At 41.6% G+C, this 19,694-nt stretch overlaps 1 protein-coding gene across 4 annotated transcripts; it reads right to left on the bottom strand.

The window, feature by feature from the left end:
* Positions 1–1,361: 1,361 nt before the first annotated feature.
* On the bottom strand, positions 1,362–18,804 carry pmepa1 (prostate transmembrane protein, androgen induced 1). Of its 4 annotated transcripts, none has more exons than XM_039654390.2 (4): positions 18,408–18,804; positions 6,192–6,343; positions 5,488–5,538; positions 1,362–4,427 (listed from the first exon to the last, which is right to left on the bottom strand). In XM_039654390.2, the coding sequence occupies exons 1-4, from the start codon at positions 18,511–18,513 to the stop codon at positions 4,056–4,058; spliced, it is 681 nt and encodes a 226-aa protein (XP_039510324.2). In that variant the 5' UTR covers positions 18,514–18,804; the 3' UTR covers positions 1,362–4,055. The 4 variants fall into 4 exon arrangements, with proteins under 4 accessions (XP_039510324.2, XP_039510316.2, XP_088990689.1 ...); XM_039654382.2 differs by having other exon boundaries at positions 1,362–4,430; positions 18,408–18,803; XM_089134563.1 differs by lacking the exon at positions 18,408–18,804 and adding an exon at positions 17,262–17,469 and having other exon boundaries at positions 1,362–4,430.
* Between the last annotated feature and the right edge of the window lie 890 nt (positions 18,805–19,694).

Genomic DNA, 19,694 nt, shown 5'->3' with positions numbered 1-19,694 from the left:
TCCACACACGGGTCAAAGGTCACGAGCAGCTGAAGTTCAGACTCGGGAATACCGGGATCATGAGCTGACTGACATGTATTACAAGAACGCTTTGCTAACGTTCCATTAAGTTATGAAAATATCATTTATGAACGTTCAAAAATGCCACGTTATTAAACATTTTAAAAACGTTTTTTTCTTCTTGATTATGTGGACGTTAAAGACTCATTCCTTCTGAGAACGATCCCTGTCAGACGCTTTTATTTCTATAACGCTTTATACAAAAGAGATGATGTTTTAAATCATCTTTACAGTGATTAAATGGAGCAAACAGAGTTCATTTCAGCCAGTTTAGTTTATATATTTAAGTACTGAGTAATAATAATTAACTACATTTACTGTAGGGTTAGGGTTGGAAAAGGGGTTTGTTTAAGGGTTGGTTGCCTGATTTATAGTTATTACTACAGTAACTACATGTAACCAAAGCATGTAACGTGAAACTGATTCTAATGTCCGAGCAGATGACCCTGCATGACACAAGTCTGCCCTCTGCTGGACAGAAGCAGGACTGCAGCCACTGTAGACACACGAGATCACTGAACCTTCAACTAAATATTATAGCTAAAGTGACTGTATCATATCTGATATGATCTGGAAATGATGAAGATGATGTGATAAACGTGTGGATCTCCTCCAGTCCTGCTGTCTCTGACTGAGTTTAGACTCTTTATCAAGTCAAAGTCTTTCAGTTTAATTGTATAAATGTCCTTCAGCTCGAGTCTTTATGATCTGAAATCTGCTCTGAGTTTTATCAAGTGAACATGAGAATAACTTTGATATTGTTAGTAATATTTCAGCTGGACTGAAGCAGGTTTACTTGATTATCCATCATCATTTATTATAAATATCATGAGTGTCAAATATGATCATCAGGCTTGTTTATTCATCTCTCAATAAAGATTGTATTGAATTGCATTGTTTTAAAACTATAGATCATACAAATAATCATTTAAATATCATCCTATTATTGAAGCTATTCATATTTATATGCATTTTGTCAGTATCTGCTTCTGTTATAAAGATCTCACTAATTTACAATCATCAGACTTTCCTATAAATATCAGGATCTTCAGCAAACTTTTATTTCATGCTGAATAAAATATAAAATTAAGCAAAAGTCCTCCATATTCTCACTATTTCAGACCATATTTGCCATAAAAGCCTGATGGATCGAATATGATGCTCAACGTTAAACATCCAAACTTTCATATTGTGTCTAAAGGGTCAATAACCGGCTTTACAGGGTTAAAGTTAAACACAGAATACACACATATAAATGATAATAACACAAGTACTGTGGAGGAACAAAACAACTCAATGCATACATTATTTTATAAAAGGTTTTATTTGTTTATTTGGCAGCTAAATTGAAATGCATCAGATTGTATAACATGGTGTGTGTGTGTGTGTGTGTGTGTGTGTGTGTGACAGACACTGTCCAAAAGAGAAACATCCGGTAACACTTTTCAGCATCTGATATAAATAAAGATAAGTGACAATAACACGTGTGGATGATGAAGGCGGAGGACCAGCACTGAACCACACACACACACACACACACACACACCTCTAAACACACTCCTCAGTGACATCATCACTTACAAATCTGGCCTTTCTTCAACAAAAATGACCTTTAAACAAGAAGCAACAATAACATACAAACAACTAATCTGAGATAAACTACATTATCAAAAGGCCAATAGTCGGTATATTGCAACTCTCTCCACTATCATCATCATGCATACAATGTCACTTCCTGTCAACGGCCACCTGATTGGCTGACAGGGTCACGTGACACACTGGCATCTCGGAGGGCACAGAACGGGCGTCTCTGTGAGGGGAAGACGTGCCGCTGGAGAGAGAACGACCCCCGCCGGCCGACGGGATATCTCATAAATCATATGCAGCAGGAATATTATAGAAATACCAAATGCAAAAGCTAACTAGCCGGAATTTAAGGAGCACGAGATAATCACCAATGCATCCTATATTATATCATCCAGAAATGCATGTGTAGAAATATATATGGAATATGATATAGAAACGCACTAGTCTGGAATCTAAACGGCTAGAATAAAGAAATGCATTTCGCTGATAATATGGAACTCGTGTTATAGAAATGCCGAACGCATGATTTATAATAAAGCATAAACACAGTCTCTCTCCAGCCGTGGACTCGTCTGGAAGCGGACACGGCAGAATAGACCCCGCCGGGACGAGCGAGCGCAGACTGCATCATGGGAAATGATGAACACACCGCAAACAACACTTCTCTTCGTCTCGTTTCCAGTCCAAATGTGTTAAAACTCTTAAATCACAATGCATTTACTCGTAACATGACATGATATTACAGTATGTCCTGTTTTCCAGGGGAATTAATCAAAATTAAAACAATCAGAATGATCTGCCAATGGGAAAAATAATCTCAATTCAAACAGAAACAAGGTCATGTTTTTCTGACCCCACTGGCAGAGAGTTTCACTAGATTTAAGCATCAACTCACTTGATTTTTATTTATTTCCCCACAAAACAAGACTTAATATCTTATGGCATTTCACTCCTTTAGTAAATGCACCTTGATTTAAGAAACGCTTAATACTTGGACTGGAAACAAGACAAACATACAGAGAAAGAAAAGCATGTTTTGCAGTGCAGGAGCCGTTCGTGCGAGTCACAGTTTGGCAGCGATTCTGATTCAGTGACTCAATCATTCAGTGACTCATTGATTTAGTGACTAAATGATTCAGTGGCTCAATGATTACGAGACTAAATGATTCAGTGACTCATTGATTCAGTTACTCGATGATTCACTTACTCAATACTTCAGAGACTAAATGATTCAGTGACTCGATGATTCACTCACTCAATAATTCAGAGACTAAATGATTCATTTACTCAATGATTCACTTACTCAATAATTCAGAGACTAAATGATTCATTTACTCAATGATTCACTTACTCAATAATTCAGAGACTAAATGATTCATTTACTCAATGATTCAGAGACTAAATGATTCAGTGACTCAATGATTCACTTACTCAATAATTCAGAGACTAAATGATTCAGTGACTCAATGATTCAGAGACTAAATGATTCAGTGACTCAATGATTCACTTACTCAATGATTCGAGTGTCTCAGTGAGTCGAGTGAATCAACTCTCTCCACAACATCCCCATGACGTGACCCCAGGTCAGCGCGCGTCGTCACCCGTCGGAGCGTTTGCATATGCGCGTTCGGCTACAGCTGTGGATTGTTTTCCTCTCGGTAAAGTGCTATAAGAGACGCCACAGCCGAACTCCTCCGCTTCGAAACGCCAATGATTGCGAATCCAGATTTCTAGAATACAGAATAAAATTAAGGCAAACACATCCGACACATGAACTGAAACTACACTAGAAATCTAGATCTGGTCCGGATGATGGGAACTAACTGGTTAATCCCAGTCCAGGACACACACACACACTCTCTGTGGACCGATCATATAGTAATATTAAAAATAGTGCAATTTTAGACATTTATATAAATAACTCTAAAATCGTGCTTTTAAGTTTGCTTTTCTTTCCATATACATGTTGTATATATATATTTATATAGTAGCCTATATACACACACATACACACGTAATGTTGTTGGCAAACGCTCTCTCTGACAGCAAACACACACAAACATCAGAATAAATGTCTGGATATTGTGCATCTAATGCAAAACTAGTGATGCGTGATGAGGAAAACTGAACCCTGACAGGAAAGAAGTGTTTCTACGCTGGAGAACATCCCAGCTTTCCCAGTTCCCCATCTCCACTTCCAGCTGGAACACGAGTCTTCTTCCATGATATACATTTATAGAGAGAGAGAAAGAGGTCTGAGTGAAAAGGCAAGACCGGAGTGAATCCGTACGCTCTCGAGAGTCTCTTGTGCAACTGCCTGGTTTCCCTGGATCGCTGACCTCTGACCTGCTGTGTGTGATAAGCTGTATATATATATATAAGGTGTGTCTCCTCGGCCGCTGACGTCATCAGACCGCCTGCGCGTGCAGCTTGTCTTTATCGCGCGCGTCCGTCCGGCCGATCTGGATGAGCTGCGTGTGTGCGTGCGGGCCCGGGTGGTAGCAGTGACCTATGACCTCGCAGTAGGCGGGCGGGGCCGTGATGCGGTCGAACACGGTGCGGTTGGGCGGCGCGCGCACGGACTCGCGGTTCAGCTCCAGCTGTTGCTCGGGGTCGCGCAGCTGGAGGGCACACGGGCCCTGGTACGGCGGCGGCTCCTCCCCGTCCGACAGCGAGATGGTGGGCGGCAGGTCGATGGTGGCGTGCGGGAGGTACGGGTACGTGGGCTGGAAGCGGCTCACACGCGAGCGCTGGAGGGCCGAGGGCCGAGGAGTGTACACCTGCTGGACGACACACGCACACACGCAATGTTATGCATTTTCAGTCAATAACATTTGTAATATTTTGTGGTCATTTTATGGCACTAATACATTCTTTTGGCATACTGTACATTTTTGTTCATCATATTTGTAATATTTTATGTTTTGAGGACATTTTACAGTACTAAGTAATATTTATGCATTCTTTTTGCAGGTTGTGCATTTTTTATGCAATTTTTGTTCAATCATATTTGTAATATTATGTGGGAATTTTATAGCACTAAGTATTATTTATGCATTCTTTTGGCATATTGTGCATTTTTGTTCATCATATTTGTGATGTTTTATATTTTGAGGAAATTTTATGCTACTATTTTTGGTCATATTTATGCACTCTTTTTGCAATTGTGCATTTTTTATGCAATTTTTGTCCAGTTATATTTGTAATATTTTATATTTTGAGGAAATTTTATGGTACCATTTTTTGGTATTATTAATGCATTATTTTTGCATACTGTATATTTTTGTTAATCATATTTGTAATATTTTATATTTTGAGAAAATTTTATGGCACTATTTTTTGGTCATATGTATGCATTATTTTTGCATATTGTGCATTTTTAATGCAGTTGTTTGCCTGTGCGCTGAACCGCTGCTCACTCGGGGTCGCTTGGCTCGCACTCCTCAGGCAACAACACAAATCTATGTTTTTCCCCAGGAAAGTCAATGTCAATATTTTTGGTCAATGATATTTTGAAATATTTTGAATTTTGTGGGAATTTTATAGCACCAATTAATAATTATGCATTTTTTTTTTACTTGTTTTGACATTTTTGTTCAGTCATATGTGTAATATTTCGTATTCTGAGGGAATTGTATGGTACTAAGTAATATTTATGCATTCATTGTGCATAATTATCATTCATTTCTCTGCAATTTGTGAAAATTTGCTTCAATCATAAATTTTCATACTTCGTGTTTTTGTCTTATTTTCTGTAAAATCCGTTGGTTTTCTCCGGATGAGAGTACAGAGACAGCAGCATGTGCTTATGAACGCAGGTATGAATATAATAAGTCGTACCTCGGTGACGGCAGCCGAAGCCCCTGGAGCGTCAGACGACCACAGACCCTCCTGGAGCAGAACACACACAAACACACACTCCACATGAGCGAGGAACACACACACAACAGCAAACGGGCTGAACAACTTATTTACTTTAATTAAACGTATTAACTTCCAGGTCGAGATGCGCTGGTCATGAACATTAGTTTGTTTATTTAGTAGTTATTCAGTCATGTAATAAACCAGATAATATACAGTCAGCTGATCATCTCATACACTGAAAATAATATTATAATTTATATAAAGATTTAAACTATACAATATATCTGTATTTTTATGTTCATTAATGTAACTCACTGTAGACTCTAAAGCATCACTCCTCATCTCACACACACACTCGACCCCGCTTCAATCATGATCCAACTATGATATCATGATGTGTTCAGTTGTGACATATTGCAGTGTGTGTGTGTGTGTGTGTGTGTGTGTGTGTGTGTGTGTGTGAATTAAGAAGAAAGATACACTGTGTTCAATTCTCTCTCTCTCTCTCACACACACACACACACACACACACACACGAGTCATGAGTCATTGATAATGTGACCCAGCCAAAGCTAACATTAGCACAATCACCCCACAGAGATCCGACGCCTGTGAGACGGACAACAGTGTGTGTGAATTAAGCAAGCGTGTGTGTGTGTGTGTGTGTGTGTGAGTCTCACCGACGGCAGGGGAAGGCGTCTGCGTGCTCGTCCGTGTCGAGAGATGAAGGATCTCGCCGAGAGTCTGTAGTGGTTCAGCAAACACGTGATCACGACCACCATCATCATCATCACCACCACGATCACCAGGATCTGAACAAACTCCAGCTGGGCTGCACACACACACACACACACACACACTATATTAGACTCGACATACACACTCACTGCATCAGACTCAATGACACACACACACTACATCAGAAATCAGACTCAATGACACACACACACACACACACACACACACTACATCAGACTCAATGACACACACACACACACACACACACACTCAACCCACAGTAAACACACAGTGCAGGAACACTCACCGCTGCAGTGGTTCTGAACACACTCCTGCATGATCCACACTCACATCCAGTCAAACACACACTGAACACTGAAGCTCCTGCGTTCACACACAGATGGGTGAGAGGGGGACGGGCGACACACACACACACACACACACGAGGTCTGTGGGTCTAGACTGAATTGTCTAAGCGAGTCGGTTTTGCATATGAGAACAAAAAGAGACAGCTGATGGTGCGAGGCCTGAACTACGCCACAATCTCTCTCTCACACACACACACACACACACACACACACACACTGTCAATAATTTCAGAATGATGTTAAAACTATCAGCGTTTAAAGCCATTCACAGTGAGAACAATAAGAATATTTCATTATTAACAGGTTATGGTTATAGTTAAAGCGCTTAAACTCATATCAGTTGAGAAAGGCCACCGCTTCCTTTATTATCATCTCTGCTTTTCCAAACGTCTCCAAACGACAGTTTCTGGCATACGGTCCGTCTGTCACTCAAACTCAGATTTCCTCAGAATCTATAAAAGTGACATCACTTCCTCCAGCGCATCATCACTGATCTGTCATCAGCTTACAGGAGAACCAATCTGAAAGCATCAGTCGTGTAAGTTTATGAACACGCAACACTGACATCTATTCAAAGAGCTGAAGAGAGCAGCTGATGATGGCAAACACACACACACACACACACACACACACAGGGGTCACGTAGGGTCAAAGCTCCTCCCCCGTCTCTCTCTCTCTCTCGAGTCGGGTCAGTCCTGCCAGACAACACTGAACAGACAGTCAGGAGAGGGGTAGGGGGGTGTGTGTGTGTGTGTGTGTGTGTGTGTGTGTGTGTGTGTGTGTGTTTAGCTGCAGTCTGGGAACAAATTTGACATCAGATATTAGTTCAAATCTAACCAAACTTCCCTTAGTGCCATGCAGGGAAGTTTGGAAGAATTAATAAAATACCAAGTCCTCCAGCAAATATATAATAACTATATAACTATATAACTATAACTATATATATATATATATATATTATCACCAAAATTGTGAAATATTATAATGTAAATCCTTGTGTAAATGTTCTCTATGTGAATATACAGTAAAGTGTAATTTATTCCTGTGATTTTCAGCATCATTACTCCAGTCTTCAGCGTCACATGATCCTTCAGAAATCACTCTAATATGAGGATCTGATGATCAAGACACATGATTGTGATTATTAACAACAGTACTGAAAATTTGTTTATTTTTCAAGATTATTTGATGAATTAGAAAGTTCAAAAGAAAAGCATTTATTTGAAATGTTTTGTAACATTATAAATGTCTTTACTGTCACTTTTGATTAATTTTAATGGGTCCTTGATGAATAAAAGTATAATCTTACTGACCACAAACCTTTGAATGGTAATGTATCAGTTTCCTGTTCCAACACTGTTTTCAACATCGATAATAATTAGAAATTCTCTCTCTCTCACACAGACAGATGAGTGGGTGTGGTACCTGTGTGTGTGTGTGTGTGTGAAAGGTCAAAGGGTGTCACAATTTGCTTGCTAATTTCCATGGGAATGACAATGCAGACAGACAGAGAGAGACACAAAGAGAGAGTGTCTCTCGCTCCGACTTACGAGCGCTGACGTTCACAGCGAACCCGACTGTGGGAAACACACTATAAAACACCCGTCCCGGATGCTGATTGGTTCTGTTCTCTACATTAACATTAGATTATAACGTCAGGCTTTGTCAATCATCAGATATTGGCCAGAACATTTGAATTGGTCCACATAAAAATTAAAAGTAATTAAAAATAATAGAAGAAAATGTTATAACTTAAACATGTCGCATATATATATATATATATATATATATATATATATATTTTTGCATACTGTATATTTTTGTTCATCATATTTGTAATATTTTATATTTTGAGGAAATTTTATGGTACTATCTTTGGTAATATTTATGCACTCTTTTTGCAATTGTGCATTTTTTATGCAATTTTTGTCCAATTATATTTGTAACATTTTATATTTTGAGGAAATTTTATGGTACTATTTTTATTAGTATATATATAACTACTATATATATAAAATAGTATTTATATAACTATTTTATATATATATATACATATATATAGCAGACAAGTGTGTTCGGCAGACGAGTGTGTTTGGCAGACAAGTGTGTTCGGTAGACGAGTGTGTTCGGCAGACGAGTGCGTTCGCCAGACGAGTGCGTTCGCCAGACGAGTGCGTTCGCCAGACGAGTGTGTGTTTGCCAGACGAGTGCGTTCGCCAGACGAGTGTGTTCGCCAGATGAGTGTGTTTGGCAGACAAGTGTGTGTTTGGCAGACAAGTGTGTTTGGCAGACGAGTGTGTTTGCCAGACAAGTGTGTGTTTGCCAGACGAGTGCGTTCGCCAGACGAGTGTGTTCGCCAGATGAGTGTGTTTGGCAGACGAGTGTGTTTGGCAGACGAGTGTGTTTGGCAGACGAGTGTGTTTGGCAGACGAGTGTGTTTGGCAGACGATTGTGTTCGGCAGACGAGTGTGTTTGGCAGACGAGTGTGTTCGGCAGACGAGTGTGTTTGGCAGACGAGTGTGTTTGGCAGACGAGTGTGTTCGGCAGACGAGTGTGTTTGGCAGACGAGTGTGTTCGGCAGACGAGTGTGTTTGGCAGACGAGTGAGTTCGGCAGACGAGTGTGTTCGGCAGACGAGTGTGTTCGGCAGACGAGTGTGTTTGGCAGACGAGTGTGTTTGGCAGACAAGTGTGTGTTCGGCAGACGAGTGTGTTTGGCAGACAAGTGTGTTCGGCAGACGAGTGTGTTTGGCAGACGAGTGTGTTCGGCAGACGAGTGTGTTCGGCAGACGAGTGTGTTCGGCAGACGAGTGTGTTCGGCAGACGAGTGTGTTTGGCAGACAAGTGTGTGTTTGGCAGACGAGTGCGTTTGGCAGACGAGTGTGTTTGCCAGACGAGTGAGTTCGGCAGACGAGTGTGTTTGCCAGACGAGTGTGTTCGGCAGACGAGTGTGTTTGGCAGACGAGTGTGTTTGGCAGACGAGTGTGTTTGGCAGACGAGTGTGTTCGGCAGACGAGTGTGTTTGGCAGACGAGTGTGTGTTCGACAGACGAGTGTGTTTGGCAGACGAGTGTGTTTGGCAGACGAGTGTGTTTGGCAGACGAGTGAGTTCGCCAGACGAGTGTGTTTGGCAGACGAGTGTGTTTGGGAGACGAGTGTGTTTGGCAGACGAGTGTGTTTGGCAGACGAGTGTTTTTGGCAGACGAGTGTGTTCGCCAGACGAGTGTGTTCGGCAGATGAGTGCGTTCGGCAGACGAGTGTGTTTGGCAGACGAGTGTGTTTGGCAGACGAGTGTGTTTGGCAGACGAGTGTGTTTGGCAGACGAGTGTGTTCGGCAGACGAGTGTGTTTGGCAGACGAGTGTGTTTGGCAGACGAGTGTGTGTTCGACAGACGAGTGTGTTTGGCAGACGAGTGTGTTTGGCAGACGAGTGTGTTTGGCAGACGAGTGAGTTCGCCAGACGAGTGTGTTTGGCAGACGAGTGTGTTTGGCAGACGAGTGTGTTTGGCAGACGAGTGTGTTTGGCAGACGAGTGTGTTTGGCAGACGAGTGTGTTTTGCAGACGAGTGTGTGCGTTCGCCAGACGAGTGCGTTTGGCAGACGAGTGTGTTCGGCAGACGAGTGTGTTTGGTAGACGAGTGTGTTTGGCAGACGAGTGTGTTTGGCAGACGAGTGTGTTTGGCAGACGAGTGTGTTTGGCAGACGAGTGTGTTTGGCAGACGAGTGTGTTTGGCAGACGAGTGTGTTTGGCAGACGAGTGTGTTTGGCAGACGAGTGTGTTTTGCAGACGAGTGTGTGCGTTCGCCAGACGAGTGCGTTTGGCAGACGAGTGTGTTCGGCAGACGAGTGTGTTTGGTAGACGAGTGTGTTTGGCAGACGAGTGAGTTCGCCAGACGAGTGTGTTCGACAGACAAGTGTGTTTGGCAGACGAGTGTGTTTGGCAGACGAGTGTGTTTGGCAGACGAGTGAGTTCGCCAGACGAGTGTGTTCGACAGACGAGTGTGTTTGGCAGACGAGTGTGTTTGGCAGACGAGTGTGTTTGGCAGACGAGTGAGTTCGCCAGACGAGTGTGTGCGTTCGGCAGACGAGTGCGTTCGGCAGACGAGTGCGTTCGGCAGACGAGTGTGTTTGGCAGACGAGTGTGTTTGGCAGACGAGTGTGTTTGGCAGACGAGTGTGTTTGGCAGACGAGTGTGTTTGGCAGACGAGTGTGTTCGGCAGACGAGTGTGTTTTGCAGACGAGTGTGTGCGTTCGCCAGACGAGTGTGTTTGGCAGACGAGTGCGTTCGGCAGACGAGTGTGTTTGGCAGACGAGTGTGTTTGGCAGACGAGTGTGTTCGGCAGACGAGTGTGTTTTGCAGACGAGTGTGTGCGTTCGGCAGACGAGTGTGTTCGGCAGACGAGTGTGTTTGGCAGACGAGTGTGTTTGGCAGACGAGTGAGTTCGCCAGACGAGTGTGTTTGGCAGACGAGTGTGTTTGGCAGACGAGTGTGTTTGGCAGACGAGTGTGTTCGGCAGACGAGTGTGTTTGGCAGACGAGTGTGTTTGGCAGACGAGTGTGTTTGGCAGACGAGTGTGTTTGGTCTAGTGTGGTCAGGTGAACATTGAGGAATCAGTCTCAACACGCAGTGTTTGCTTGTGTAACGCCGTTCAAACACGCCTAGGGCGGAAAATGCGGTAAACAATGCAAAGTATGCTTTAATGAGACAGACGGTTGAACTCCTTCTGAAGAATAAAAAAACTGAATCATTGTTCAGTTTCAGAGCTGCACATTTAATCATTAGAAGATCGCAATCTCAATTCAAACACATTTCTAGAGAAAACAGCTTCACAAACAGTGTTTTTAACCACACAACATCATTATTTCTGTTTCACAAACATTCAAATTATAGCAGAAGTACAGGAATACATGTTTATAGTTCAGATGTGGTGTCCAAAATAGAGTAAATCACTAAAAATATCTTGACCTTTCAAATAAAGTTTCTATCAATGACATTAGTTCACAAGTATGAGAACCACAATTAAAAAATGTATTTGTCAATGAATCACTGATTCAAGAGATTTGTTCAAAAACGCAGATTCATACATACAGTAATGAAACAAGTTACATATTTACGAGTGAGTCATTTAATCATCATTCAAACTGATTTAAACAAAATAATTCAAATAAATTAAATATATTCAAATAAACGGCAGAAATGAACATTTTATCAGAACCTCTAGTATTATGTTATTTTGTTTAGTTGCCTATTTAGAATAGTGGGAGAATCGTGATCTTTGTGTTCGTCTGATTCCAGGTCTCTCAGTCGTGTGTGTGTGTGTGTGTGTGTGTTTAGCTGATTCCAGGTGCACCTTTTCCCCACGGGCAAAATAACATTCCAGATGAACGGCCTCTCGCTTCAGACGCTGGATAATCTCCAGCCTGGAATGATTCACACTCGTTCTGTTTCGGAGATTCAACATCCTACAACAGCAAACGAGCACTGTCCACAAACTGGAGGAAACTGGTGTAGGACTTACTTTAAAGTGTAAATCCAGCGTTTAATGTTGTTTATGTGTGTGTGTGGTGTGTTTAATCCGCTTTAACACACACCGTGTGTCGTTGATAAGTGGACAGCATTGCTGAGTATTTCCTCCTTAAAACTGCAGTGAACCAAAGACAGTCTCAAAAACACACTTTGAAATCGCTGGTGTTTCTGACGTCACAAACCACCTTGTAACCAATCAGATCAACGTGTGATCGACAACCAGTGGATCTCTGAGTGAGTGGAGGCGGGGCTCATTTGCATATTCACAGAACCGCGCATACTAAATGAGGCGAGGGTGTCGAGTTACATTCAAGATATTTTAAGGCATGAAGACATTTTATTTCAAGGTAAAAACATTTAAGTATGTAATTTTGGTGATCAAAGATAAAATGATCGACTACACGGCGACTTCAAAATATCACATTTAATTTAATTAAATAAAATTGATATGTTTTAAAGTAGAAAGACTGACATTGTTAAAAAATAATCTTTATTTACACCTTTGAAAAATAATTTTTTAGTAAAACATTTCCGAAGCTTCTCACAGAACATGTTGGCGTGCGTCTGAGCGAGACGTCTGGAATGTTTTAGATAAGAGTTTTCCGAAGTTTCCCAGCCGCTCGATACGACACCTGGACCGCAAGCACAGATGCGATAAAGATTGACCTGTTTCAAGGCCAAGATTCACACACTCATCCGCAACTCGACCGAGACACAAGTTAAACTCCCCCATAAATACACCACACTGTAAGATAACACACACACACACACACACACGGGATGTTGTGCGATTGAAAACACAATCTTTTATCAGCTGTGTGTCTGCAGTCTGTTTCAGTATTATTCTAACCAGTGGAGAAGGCACACACACACACACACACACACACACAACGCTACATGTTTCCGTGCGTCTCTGGAGAATCCGTCATGCCTGTCACCAACACACACAAATCTATCAATGTCATGTGACCACGAGCAGCCCGTCTGACAGCAAGATCCCGTCTGTGTTCTCAGACAAAACAAACACACACCGCAGAACACACACTTCCCAGACTCGTTCTCAGACACACAGGGATAAACAGAGCAAAGGTCAGGGTTCACTCCGAGCACAACTGAGGAAAGGTGGAGGAGAACAAGAGGAACACTACAGGACATCATGAGTTTAACCACACACACACACACACACACACACACCTCAGTAGTGTCTTTAAGTCCACATGAAATCAAAACTGTATACTTTGTTTTTGCAAATGAAATTACTAATGTTGTGGCGAACAATTCATGCGTGCAAGAAAAAACAATTACTCAAACAGTAAATCTGTAAACAGTGAGATCACACACACACACAGCTTTCGTCATCGAGATCAACCGTCACGATACTTTAATACACACACGCTCTCTGTACACTCTTACAGCCATTTTCAACGATTATTAAACATATTTAAAAATATTATTGAATTATTAAAAATATTATTAAATTATGAATTTAGGCATATTGAGATGGTCTAAACATGTTCACGACTCATGGGAAGAGATAATGAGAAATACTGTGTGATCTAGAATCAATTTCTCTCACACACAGGCCTTTATTTCACTGGCTGGTCCTGCCTATGACCTCTGACCTCTGCATCAGACACACACACACACACAGCTGCAGTGTCTCATATGCTAAATGCTCATTTACATACATCTGAATTAAACTACGACAGTAATTACGACTCAGCTGAGACTGTGAGACTAGTGACCTCCAAAACACTCACACACACACACACACACACACACACACACACACACACACACACATTCATAACCGGAGCTGCTCACAGGAACAGTGAAGAGAAGCGAGACAGAGAGCATGCTGGGAGAACGGACGCGGGCGGGACATAACACATGACTAATGAAGTCAGATGTGTGTGTGTGTGTGTGTGTGTGTGTGTGTGTGTGTGTGTGTGTGTGTGAGAGACAGGGATTGAGTGGGGCATTTCCATATCCCCCACAAACACACACACACACACACACACACACTCACACTCACACTCACACACTCCATCTGCTCTTTCTGACTCCAGACACTGAAAGCGTCTCACCGACAACAAAAGAGTCAAACGCCACACACACTTCAACATCACATCATCGGCACACACACACACTCAACATCACAAGACACACACACACACACACAGACACTTCAACATCACATCATCAGCACTAACACACACACACTCAACATCACAAGACACACACACACACACACACACAATGAAACCTAATGATCGCCTGCCTTGAGAAGCACATGCTCGAGAGACAGACAAATAAACAACCTGCATCCTCTCACGTGTGTGTGTGTGTGTGTGTGTGTGTGTGTGTGTGTGTGTGTGTGTGTGTGTGTATGTGTGTGTGTGTGTGTGAGGAAGCGAGAGGAAAGGGGAAAACCACAGAAGACTGGGAACGGGGGAAAACCGGTTTCACAATTTCTCTCATGATTTTCTGTAACCAGATCCTGATCCACACACACACACACACACACACACACACACACACGGTTGAGGCTTGCAGACGCGTGTGTGACGATACTGGCGAAGACAAAACACCGGGATCGGCCGTTTCCTCTGGTTCCTAAACCCCAGACTGGATCAATGCGGTTCAGTGGACGAATGAACACACTCCACTACACACACTACACACTACACACTCACCATCCCATAATCACAATCATCTGTGATACTTCTGATATGAAACAAAGTCTCAGCTTTAAAACACACACACAAACACACACACTACTGTACATATCTCACACACACACAACCTGACCCTAAACCTACCCATCACACACACACACACACACACACACACTGTCGTACATGTACTTAACTGTACATGTCTCTCTCTCTCTCACACACACACACACACACACTAACCTGACCTGTAAACTCAGTCAATCCGTATGTCACACACACGGTGAACATGTCTCTCTCTCTCTCTCACACACACACACACACACACACCTGTACATGTCTCAACGCGCTCCAGACGGGTTCACAGAGAGCTGATGATGTCAGAACACCGAGACACAAAGCTCTGTGACGAAGGCGAGAGAAAACAGCTGCAATCAGCAGCTCATCACACACACACACACACACACACACACACACACAGCGATTATACAGACAGAAACTTAAAGCCTGGCTGTCTTGATAAAGAGCATAAACACACATCAGTGTCCAGAAGAACAGCACTATGAATGAATGAATGAGGCATTTATATAGATATGTACTACTGTACACCCAATCAACACACACACACACACACACACACACACACTACTGTACATCCAAGCTTTATAAATCATATCAGAGGATCTCTCCTCATACACACCCATGGAAGTACTATGAAACGGACACTCGCACACACAGAGCCATATGTTTATGTGTGTGTGTGTGTGGTGTGTTAATCCGCTTTAACACACACCGTGTGTGCGTTGATAAGTGGACAGCATTGCTGAGTATTTCCTCTTTAAAACTGCAGTGCACCAAAGACAGTCTCAAAAACACACTTTGAAATCGCTGGTGTTTCTGACGTCACAAACCACCTTGGAACCAATCAGATCAACGGGTGATCGACAACCAGTGGATCTCTGAGTGGAGGCGGGGCTCATCTGCATATTCATAGACCAGCACATACTAAATGAGCATACTTTAATAATCTAAGCTGACTTTATTAATCTTTATTAACTGACTTTATTTAATAATCACACTATAATTATTCACACCAAACATATAACAGGTCACCAGCTGGTGAAAATTAAAAACATTGACAGCCAATGTCAACCCAGTTCAGATAAATGTTTACTAAGTGATGAAATCATTACTTCTGAATGTTAAAAACATCCCGTTTTTAAAAAAAGTTTATGCAAAACAAGGAAAGATCCCAAACATTATGAAAGCGTTACTTTTGGATGTTGAAAAAAAAAAAAAATCTAACTCGGATCTAATTATACCGTTTCATTCAACATGAGGCGCAGGGTTTATTTGTGTCTGAAATTAATGCAAAACATCTTTCAAACAGGATTTATTTTATGCAAGCACAATGTTGTCAATTCAATTTAAGTTTATTTGTATATACTGTAAGTTCATTGTGTGGTTAGTAAATGTCATGTTGATTATAGCGTGTGCTCAATATATGACCACATCTGAAAGATTTGTTTTTTCTTTGGCCTGATATTTCTATCTGTGTGTGTGTGTGTGTGTAAGTGATTCAGTGATGGACGTGAGTCTGTCGCTCTATCTCTCCGGCGTCTGTGATCATGAACGGGTCGGTCTCATGACACCAGATATCATTTTTGACATGTTTTCAGTGTGTGCAGGACACTATAGATCATGTGAGAGCAAAATATAGTAAACTGTGACATATTACACACAAATATTCTTCATACAGCGATTACCAGTGACATTAGGGACCAAAAATGACTCGGACACTTTGAGCTGATGATGTTCTGCTGAAGTGTGTTTTCTGTAATTGCTAATGCTCATTTACACACACACTGAACAACATGAAGCATTGATTGGTCACTGGTTGAGCTAAACTGGTTTGTGGAGTTCAATTTTACAGCTGACAGATATTCAACATTATTCATGTGTGAGAGTCCAACAGAAGGACAAAACCAGTCAAAAGTTCATAACTCTGAGTTCTGCTCATGTTTATCACCGTTTTCTATAATTATAGCGAATATAAACTGTGTCTGAATAATGTCGGTTCGAGTGTAAGTGTTTTTTCTGTGAGCCGAAGCACACAAACCTTCCATCCCTCAAAACAACAATCAGGAAACATTCATTCTCAAGGCTCTTTTCTCAGAATGGAGCAAAATATAAATATCTAAATCCTTCCCTCGCCACACACACACACACACACACACCGAATCCTGACGAGCCTCAGATTAAAGCAGCTTGATCAACTCCCCTTCCCAGAGAACATCCTCGGTCAGGCGAGACGAGTCGCTGTCTAGACAAACAAGCCAAGAAATACCAGGAACATTATATTCACCGGAAGAGATAACGAAGAGTGTCTGCGATTCCTCCACAACAGTGGCATTAGTCCTCACACACACACACACACTCACATCACCTGGCTGTTTGCTCAGCTTTTCCTTCACAAAAGATTATTTGGAAACGGCAGACAGATTTTGCAAGACGGTTAATCAAAGAGAACTGAGGGAATGAACGAGTCTGTGGACAACAGGGGGCAGATCTGAACAATGAGTTAGTCACTACAAATTAAGCATTAGTCGGGCGACTCCCAGCCGAGGATTGTGGGCAGACAGAACGTCACACGAGAACACACCACATCCGTCCTCATACACACGGATCCAACGATCACGACTGAGAGCTTAAGAAGATCTGCACATCATTACCATCAAACTGCACACACTTTCACAGTATCACAAAAACATTATTTTCAATGTTTTTTTGAACTCTTCTGCTCATCAAGGCTGTTTATATGATCAACAAAACTGTTAAAAAAACTGTTAACAAAAATGTAAACATGATCCTTTTTTAAAATTGACGGCAAATGTTTATATTGTTATTTTGAATCCTGAAAAAAGTATCACAGGTTCCACACAAAAAAAATAGACTGATAATAAATCATCATATTAGTGATTTCTGAAGGGTCATGTAACACTGAAGACTGGAGTAATAATGCTGAAAATCACATAAATTACACTTATATTCACATAGAAAACAAATGATTAACATTATAATAATATTTCACTGTTTTTACTGTATCTTTGGTGCAATAAATGCAGCGTTTTGCACATCAAACTTTTGAGAACTGTAGAGAGAGAGAGAGAGAGAGAGAGAGAGAGAGAGAGAGAGAGAGAGAGAGAGAGAGAGAGAGATTATCATGTTATTAGTTATGAAAGGTGTCCCTCGCGAAGGCAACATCATATTTAGGAGTGTGTGGCATCAGAAAGATTGATGATATATAATGTGAGCTAATGATTATAGACTGTCACTGGCCGCTTCACCCGGTAACCGGATCCTTCCACGACACAAACTAGTTCCCCTCAAAACTTTCAGAGGAGTTTATCTGACTCGTTATCTCAAGAAAGATGAGTTTAAACACCCAGAGGAGAACACAAACACACTGCGGGCTAGTATAAATGCGAGATGATTCGATTCGGACGGAACTAGTTTGATTCGGATCGGTTCGCTCGGCGGGTTCGGTGAAGTAACGTTACGTCAGGGAAAACAGAGAGAAACTGATACTCACTGATCGCCATACTCTGGAATGAAGTGGATCTCTTGCAGTTACATGTACAGGAGACATTGGTGTGCGTGTCGGTGGTTCCGTTCATCAGACCCATGAAGCTGAACATTGGAGAAAAATAATCTCACGGGGATCGACGTGGAAAAAACGGGGGATTCACCGCGCGCTGTCGAATAAAAACATTGACGCAGGGTTTTTCTCTTCCTTCTTCCCGGTAGATCTGAGGGCTTTTGTCACGGCTTTCCTTCAGCCGGTTCCCCCCTCCCGGTCCCGGTGTCTGGTCTCTGTATTCCTCCAGTATTCCCGGTGTTATTCCCAGACGGTTTGTACTACTTTCTTTCCCAGCCGTCTGAGCTCCTCATTCAAGTCCAAGTTGGCTGGGAACCCGCGAGGGGGCGGGGCTAGCGCGCAGGGGGGCGGGGCCTCGAGGCAGACAGCATGACGTCACTGCCAGACTTGGCCTTTGACTGAGTGCATGAGCTCTGCTTTTAGATGCCATTGATCTCTCAGATAGGAAATGCAACACACACACACACACACACACACACACACACATATGCGCAAGAATTTTCACATGAAAAGAAAGTTCAAAATAATAAGTTCAGAATGAAAAGAAAGATTGGAAAATATAACATTACATTTAATCATTTAATTTAGCAGATGCTTTATCCATGCTAAATATGTAAGTGTGCTATGACCCACAGTTTAGTCTAGTCTTACTAGTCTAGACTTTTTTTAATAGATAAAGAAGAGAAGAGAAAGTGGATCAAGTGTTGCCAAAAGGACGAGTATTTATGATGTATATCATGAAAACAGAACATTTATCTCTTGAATATGTGGCGACGTCATTATATTTCGAAAAATAAAAATTCTCGAATTTAACTCTCTAATTTCATCCTTTAGACAATAATACAAGTACATCAATGCAAAATGAAAAAGATGTGATTTATCTTTAATACTGTGATGAATATTATAACATTGATCAGACTTGCTCTTTTTGTGGTCTTTTAAAAATTAATGATAAAATCTTTTTATTGTCAGTTATGCAGATCTACTGTATTAAACTACTCCTTTGTTCTTAAAGGTATTATTTTATATAAAAACGGACAAATGATCAAGGCGATCACATACAGATCTTCATATTGTCTGTTAATTCCTATTATATTAATGGTAAAGTTTGTGTTCATACACTTAAATATATGCAAATAAACGTAAACTATAAACATGTCATTGTTCTGCAAAGATATGTCATGCAAACAGTCACAGTGTGTGTGCAGAAACCTAATTTAT

This window comes from Pimephales promelas, chromosome 8 (genome assembly GCF_988280905.1).
Source record: "Pimephales promelas chromosome 8, fPimPro1.hap1.1, whole genome shotgun sequence".
In the NCBI taxonomy this organism is placed as follows: domain Eukaryota; kingdom Metazoa; phylum Chordata; class Actinopteri; order Cypriniformes; family Leuciscidae; genus Pimephales; species Pimephales promelas.
The sequence above is the reverse complement of the archived record's forward strand: the minus strand, read 5'-3'. Positions and strand labels throughout refer to the sequence as shown.

What these genes read in the sequence shown, in the direction of transcription:
- pmepa1 (XM_039654382.2), bottom strand. Translation starts at nt 18,513, where the DNA reads ATGTTCAGCTTCATGGGTCTGATGAACGGAACCACCGACACGCACACC. An exon ending in ATTCCAGAGTATGGCGATCA is followed by an intron (nt 6,344 to 18,407) that starts GTGAGTATCAGT and finishes GTGTGTGTGCAG; the next exon opens with CCCAGCTGGAGTTTGTTCAG. An exon ending in GACGCCTTCCCCTGCCGTCG is followed by an intron (nt 5,539 to 6,191) that starts GTGAGACTCACA and finishes GTTCTGCTCCAG; the next exon opens with GAGGGTCTGTGGTCGTCTGA.